At 41.2% G+C, this 7,085-nt stretch overlaps 2 protein-coding genes across 2 annotated transcripts in view; one reads left to right on the top strand and one right to left on the bottom strand.

Annotated features, from left to right (window-relative positions):
* Positions 1 to 4,835, bottom strand: part of bcs1l (BC1 (ubiquinol-cytochrome c reductase) synthesis-like) — a 6,314-nt gene extending 1,479 nt beyond the window's left edge. Inside the window, exons 1-7 of the mRNA XM_032529916.1 lie at positions 4,626 to 4,835; positions 4,038 to 4,430; positions 3,118 to 3,257; positions 2,814 to 3,008; positions 1,624 to 1,687; positions 1,330 to 1,502; positions 416 to 533 (exon numbers count right to left, since the gene is read on the bottom strand). Coding sequence (XP_032385807.1) covers positions 416 to 533; positions 1,330 to 1,502; positions 1,624 to 1,687; positions 2,814 to 3,008; positions 3,118 to 3,257; positions 4,038 to 4,357 — 1,010 coding nt within the window. The 5' untranslated portion in view covers positions 4,358 to 4,430; positions 4,626 to 4,835. The remainder of the gene's footprint in view (positions 1 to 415; positions 534 to 1,329; positions 1,503 to 1,623; positions 1,688 to 2,813; positions 3,009 to 3,117; positions 3,258 to 4,037; positions 4,431 to 4,625) is intronic.
* Positions 4,836 to 4,999: 164 nt separating this feature from the next.
* The window catches only part of znf142 (zinc finger protein 142), a gene marked incomplete at its 3' end in the record, with an annotated part of 12,009 nt that continues 9,923 nt past the window's right edge, over positions 5,000 to 7,085 (top strand). The window contains 2 exon segments of the mRNA XM_032529914.1: positions 5,000 to 5,240; positions 5,922 to 6,149. Coding sequence (XP_032385805.1) covers positions 5,219 to 5,240; positions 5,922 to 6,149 — 250 coding nt within the window. The 5' untranslated portion in view covers positions 5,000 to 5,218.

Below are 7,085 nucleotides of genomic sequence, written 5' to 3'. Positions count from 1 at the left end.
GGGGGGGGGGGGGGGGTCCAGTGGTTCTCTCCCCTGCGGCCCTTTGCTGCATGTCATTTCCCCTCTCTCTGCCCTTTAATTTATTCAGCTGTCCTGTCAATAAAAGGCCTAAAAATGCCACAATTAATCTTCAACAAAAAAAAAAGAAAAATAGATACCAGCAGACAACCTTTCCGGTTTAAATACTCAATTTCCGGGACTTTTTATGCACAAAAATAGTGCATAAAAAGTCCCGGAAATCGAGTATTTAAACCTCATAAGTAAATACAAAATGAAGGAAAATCTGCAAGAAGGTCCCCTTTTTGAAAAAAAGAACCCCCCCTCCCCACTAGTCTGGCTACGGATCTGTGCATTGACAAGAACACAAGAACACATTTCATAAGCACAGTGTTAACAAATTTGCTTCCAACAGTACCTGTCGATGAAGTTGGTGGTCATAAAAACTATTCTGGCCTCAGTTGAAGCCACTCCATCCAGAGAATTAAGCAGGCCACTGAAGGTCAGTCTTCCCATTCCCTGGAAGGCCTGAGGGTCTGGGGGGCAAAGACAGAAGGGGTTTGAAAGTTACCCTCAACAGTGAATGAAACAAAAAAAGAGTCTCAGGGTAATGTAAATAGAGGGGCAAACATGTCATTTCTAATTATACTGGTATAGAGAGGAAAAGTCCCTCCCTCCACTTCCAGTGGACCATTACGGGCCCATACAAATACTGATTTGATCCCGTTTGAATTGAGCCATGCCTTACACATATGTCGTTTGTCATTTTAAAAGAAGAAAGTCTGTAAAACTGTTAAAAGTATAAGACTATGAAAATAGGTAATTAGAAAGACTACACATCCCAAGTAGTAGTAAATAGTAGCTTAAAGAATTTGAACTAAGTGTTGGAGTTTGTAACATTCCAAAATCCTGATTTTGACTTGATTTAAAAAAGAAAAGAAAAAAATTGGGTTTATAAACTTCTACTACAACTACTACTACTACTACTACTACTACTACTAATAATAATAATAATAATAACAACAATTATAATATGTATCGACAATATGTACCAGTATCAGTTGATTCCTAATTTGTGTCATTCAAACTTGATTAAAAAAAGTATTTTTCTCTCCCCATTACCCCTTGTTGATGTTATTAATTCTCTACATATTTCTTTACAAAAAAAAGGGTCCAATGATGGTCTACTGGAAGGGGAGGGACTTCGCCTCTCTGTAGTAAAATTAAGTAACAACCCAATTTTAAAATTAAACTTTTGCTTTTTTTTCATGTTGCTGTTTTTTTGGACAACTAAACAAAATCTGAAACCACGGGTCCTTCCCTGCTACTCACTCTCTGCGGGAATCAGGTCTCGGCTGACGAAGGCTGCGTCCACATCCTCCAGCAGTATGATGCTTTGCTGCGGTGCCACGCTCAGGAGGTGGTTCAGACGGTCATCTGAAAGGCTGCGGTCGCTCAGACTCATCAGACAGATGCTGTAGCCCAGCTCGCCTGCCAGCGCCGTGCTGGAATGTAACGAGCCACAAAAGATGTAGGTCAAATTCACCCAAGTATCTGACATACAGCCTGTCTTTCAATCAGACTTTAAACAGGAAGGGTAAGAATTCAAAACCAAAGCACACTCACATAAAACTGCTTTTTCCACACCCTGGGGGGCCGTACAGCAGGTATCCTCTTCTGTAGGGGATGCCTGCATAGACAAATAACAAATATCAACATGGTCATCCACAACACAGACTAAATTAAATTTTAGTAAGAAGAAAAAATCTATTAGGGAACATTCCCGTCGATTTGCATGTTTTAGTTTTAACTACAAATCATACATGTTACATCGCTGCAACCCTTTTCCAAGCATACCAACATTTATGAAAATCAGCTTGCAGATTCTTTTTCCTGTTAAATTATGTTGTTGTTGATTTTATAAAAGGTGTGCTATTGAGAAATTGTGACACGCAGGAAGTGCTTTGAAGATTCTGCTGAGTTGGTGCATTCGAGTGCATGTCGAAAACTGCACTTCTACAAGACTCTCTCAAATGTCAAAGTGTCAGTAAATGCACCAGCAAGAAAGAATTTATGGGCCTGCTGGCATGCATAAAACATACCGAGACGAGAGATGCAGTTCACTAAGCGATCTCACACAAAACATATTGTTCAATGCCGTAACTTCGGCTCTCTATAGCTGTCATAATACAAAATCATAGGATGAGCATTTGTTAATGGTCCCATAGCATGAAAATGTCCCTTTATGAGGTTTTTTAACATAACATGTGTTTCCCCCAGCCTGCCTATGGCCCCCCAGTGGCTAGAAATGGTGATAGTTGTAAACAGAGCCCCGGGTATCCTGCTCTGCCTTTGAGAAAATGAAAGCTCAGATGGGCCAATCTGGAATCTTTCTGTTATGAGGTGGCAAGAGAAAGGCCACTAAGGTCTATATAAAGAGACTTCAGATACAGTATTAGGGACCACTAAGGTCTATATAAAAGAGACTTCAGATACAGTATTAAGGGACCACTAAGGTCTATATAAAAGAGACTTCAGACACAGTATTAGGGGACCACTAAGGTCTATATAAAGGAGACTTCAGACACAGTATTAGGGGACCACTAAGGTCTATATAAAGAGACTTCAGATACAGTATTAGGGACCACTAAGGTCTATATAAAGAGACTTCAGATACAGTATTAGGGGACCACTAAGGTCTATATAAAAGCATCCAAAGAGCATCATGGCATGGGATCTTTACACAACAGGTAATATGAAAATAAAACATTACTTCCATATGCACTGAATGAATGAGTTTGAGCTAGACATTCTACCTCTGTCTGTGTACCACTTGGGGTTTCCTATGAACTCCTTCACATCATCTACGATCCTTTCGGCCACGCCCCCCTCCAGGACCACAGAGCTGAGAGGTCTGCGTCGCCGTGGGAACCCAAAGGGCCTCCACTCTGCACCCATGGCTGTGTACATCACTGTCCGTCCCTCTTCCTGCTTTAGGGCCAATTCTCTGGCTGCAAACAAGTCGAGTGTATTACAGCTCTTATATGGCAAGCCTCTGTGACGTGTGTGTGTGTGTGTGTGTGTGTCAGGTATATACTGCAGACCTGTGTACACCTTTACCTTCTTGTAAGATATTAAAGAAAATCTGTCTGTCTCTGCCTAAAGCAGTGAAGGTGACCGACTCCCACGGGGTTCCAGTGTGCAGATCCACCATCTGCTTCTCTCTGGTCCTCTCCACCCTGATCCACCGCCTCCCGTACCTGCAGACCACAATAGATGACAGTGTGACAGGATGTACTGTTGACAGAGAGAATAGTATTTGTCAAGCAGAGTAATAAATGTAGGTGTCATCTCTGTATTTGTATGACGTACATCTTCATTCTGATGTACATATTTTAAAAGGGGTTATCAGTTTGTTAAGTGTATTAGTAGGGTTAACAAATTCAATTATTTTTAGGCACCAACCGAAGTGCCTCCAAAGTATCGAAAAATGCCTCGTCATTCAATGCCAAAATTCAATCCCTAAGGAGCAAGTCTCATTAGCGTCAGTGAGACAATAAGAAAAGGTGAAGATCTGATGTGTTATTAGATCTTCTACCAAGATCTAATAATGAGAGCCTATTGTTTGTGATTGGCTGTCTAACGTTACACGTTGTTACACAGAGACAGGCTCACGTAGTAAGAGCTGAAAAATAATTTAAATGATTTGTGCCGTAATGTATACTGTTGCCATTTCTTGTTGATTTATAAAATTAGTATTGCTTAGGAACCAGTATCGAAGTCACGGTATTGGTATCAGCACCGGTATTGAATATTTTTGAACGATACCCAGCCCTATGTACAATGCTAAAGTGGTGTCAAATAGTGTGTGTGTGTGTGTGTGTGTGTGTGTGTGTGTGTGTGTGTGTGTGTGTTTTGTTTGTGTAGTTCAGGACTGTCTGTAAAAAAAATAAACTAACAAAGTGTGTACACAGAGTGGGAATTGTAATTTCCCCAATCAATGAACAGATTAAATTTTTAATTTAAATTAAATTACTGACCAGATGATGTGGTTCCCAGGGCTCGGGTGGAAGTCAAACTGTGTCTGGACCCGTCCACTCTCATGTGCCAGGTAGGAGGTCTCGACACTCAGGTGCTGGGTGTGCTTGGCGTGTTTGGTGATCCAGCTCAGCAGCCAGTGGTAGCTCTTGTCCCTGCTGGGGACTTCCAGAGTGATCATATAGTTCCTGCGGAAGAAGATCATTCCCACCTGGGCACCTTTCCTGGCCACGGCCAACGCTGTCCCAATCCCAACCAGTCCAAAGCCGGCCCCGAAGTACGGGTTGTCCTTCAGGCCGTCCAGAAAGTCTGACAGGGGCATGTTGCTGGTATGTGCCCCCCCCCCCCCAGTGGAATTAGACTATATAGTTGTAAAACTGTGTAGGAGCAAAGACCTACAGACAAAGTGCAAACTCATTTGACCTGTGTGACAGTCCACACTGTCCGATATACTGTTAGTATGATATCTGCCACTAGCTAAAGACGTTGCCAAGCAGGGAATCTTAAAATGTAATAACAGTTATTGCTATTTTCTAATGATAGCTACATCCAGACGGGGTAAATAATGAGCTAATGTCCACCTGACTTGCCTTCAATGTCTCCATGTCACGCAGCTGTCTTGGAGGCTGTCGGTTCCAGTGTACACCGCTTCTTTCAAAACCGCACCATTCAACCAACTAAAATACTCGTGCATGCAATGGATGGATGGCAGCGACCTCTACTACACTTCCTGTGTTTGACAAATATCATTCCGACTGTTCGCCTGTCCTCAAACATTCGTTCCTCTTCCCTGTTAGTGGTATCTTAGCATGATTTTGCTCGCACGCAAGGATGACAAATAACTTTGATAAATATGTTGGTGGGTCATATAGTTTGCGCATTTTACTGTCGACTGTACGGACCGCTACGGCAAATGTAATTGCTAACAGGAACTAGCTAAGACTTGAACAGTTCGCGAGTGCGACACAAAACACAAGAAGCTAACGTTATCGTTAGCTAGCTAACGCTAACAGCGATGTTATTAGCGTATTGATACCAGGTTATATTGTTATTAAAAGTAAGGGACACTATGACTACTAGCTAGCTAAGGTAAATACAGCCTCCTAACTAGCTAACGCGCAGTAGTTTCACGAGCTGGATGTTGACAAACTGACAACGGTTGATATTCTGTTTTTCAGAGAGAATGGACCGCGGAAACACAGGCAGTAGGTTGAGATTCTGTTTGTACTGCAAGCATGTAAATAATCACCTAGTAAAGAAACTTTAACAGTCGTACCATGCAGTGGAAATTCACAGTAGGCCTAATATTGAAAACACAATATATTGTACTAAGCATATAAATTGTATTTGACACTGTTACCCCAGTGCAAAGATGTGTTTTTTTAACGCGTGGACAGGAATTTCGTGGGGTTTTTTTGTGAACCATGAAGGGTTTTCATTGTATTGCATATGAAAACTGTCAACATTGGTTTGTGGAAACCATCCCTCCCATCCCCAACCAGTCAAATGAATCTCCCGCACGAATCCCAATTCAATCCCTGGTTAGAAAATGTAATTTGGTACCTGATGGTGATTGTGTTATGAGTAGCCTATGTATTATTGCAAGCCGATATAATATAGTTCCAATGCATTTACAATCCTCACAGAAGTGTTGTGTTTTTACTCTATTATAGTGATAAGTAAATAAAGATTTGGTTAGAATTGGTGATATCTTTAACAACCCACTAACAACAGCAGTGCATCATAGTGTCTGAAAACACTTATCATTTTTTATTGACCAAACAACTAATGCAAGAAGCAACAATGGAAAATAATGGATAGTTGCAGCCCTAGCTGCTTACTGCTCTGTAGTTTGTACATTAACACATTGGTGCATGTATTCATAGGGAACCAGACTGCAACCACAACCGTATGCGCTAATGGAAGCCACCAGCCTCAGGTGTCCAGCAGGCCAAAAAGAAAACTGAAATCCAACCCAGCTGATGCATCACCATTACCTGAACATGGGAATGAGGAGCAGCCCAAGAGACAAAGGCACAGTATTACAAGAGGGAGAAAGGCAGTGGAAAGAGACAAACCTTCAGCAGTGGATGCTGCACCACTGCCATCCAAAGGTACATACACCGAACCTCTGCATGGTACGTTATAGTGAGTAAGACAGAAAGTAGATGAACTAATTGCCGATGGAGATTACATGACTTGATCTAATGCACCTTTTAGTAGTGGATGTAAAGCCACTTTTGATTAATTTAGAAGGAAATGACCCCATGTTTCTGGCCACATAGCATCTATAGCATTTATCAATGTATCAATTGACAATGTGAAAACAATGTGCAAGGGGTCATCCCCTTGTAGTGATGAAGCTACACAGAACTATCACCTGAATCTGCAGCTTCCCTCGGTGTTACAGAGCTTTATGTCGAGTTTCAGCTCGTTGTTTAGCAAACCTACAACTTCACTGTTTGGTTCACTTTCACTGCGTTCATAGACTCGTTTTTGGCTGCAGCAGGCAGTTGTTTTCTCAGAAAAAAGCTCTACAAAGCCACTGTACACTACCTGCTCTGTGCCAAACAGCAGACAGACACATTAAGCAATGAGCTGAACATAGTGGAGCATTTAGCAGCTGAAGATCCAGACTCCAAATGAATTCCAATGTTTCTCTAGAACAGCTGGATGTGTAAAAGAGGAAAGGTTTGCTCACAGGTTTGCCATATCAACTTAAAAGGAGATAATGTGTCAATGATGTGTTCTTAACTTGTTTCCAAATCCCCACAAGTGGTCAAAAAAAATCCCTTATTGTTGGTTTAAGGGGGGGGAAAAAATCAACTTCATTGATCATTGCATATATAAGCAACTATGAAAACATTTTTTAAATAATACATTATGAAGAAGATGCTCTTAACCCTTGTGTTGTCTTCACTTTTGGGACTCTCTCGTATCCCTCAGGTCAAATTGACCTGTGAATTATTTGGGGTTTTAAAAACAATTCTGAAATAAAATGTTACTTCTTAATCTATTAATGAATATTGTTTTTATCTCAATTTTAAACA

Source organism: Etheostoma spectabile, chromosome 11, assembly GCF_008692095.1.
Source record: "Etheostoma spectabile isolate EspeVRDwgs_2016 chromosome 11, UIUC_Espe_1.0, whole genome shotgun sequence".
In the NCBI taxonomy this organism is placed as follows: domain Eukaryota; kingdom Metazoa; phylum Chordata; class Actinopteri; order Perciformes; family Percidae; genus Etheostoma; species Etheostoma spectabile.
Note: the sequence above shows the minus strand (reverse complement) of the source record. Positions and strands in the feature narration are given on the sequence as shown.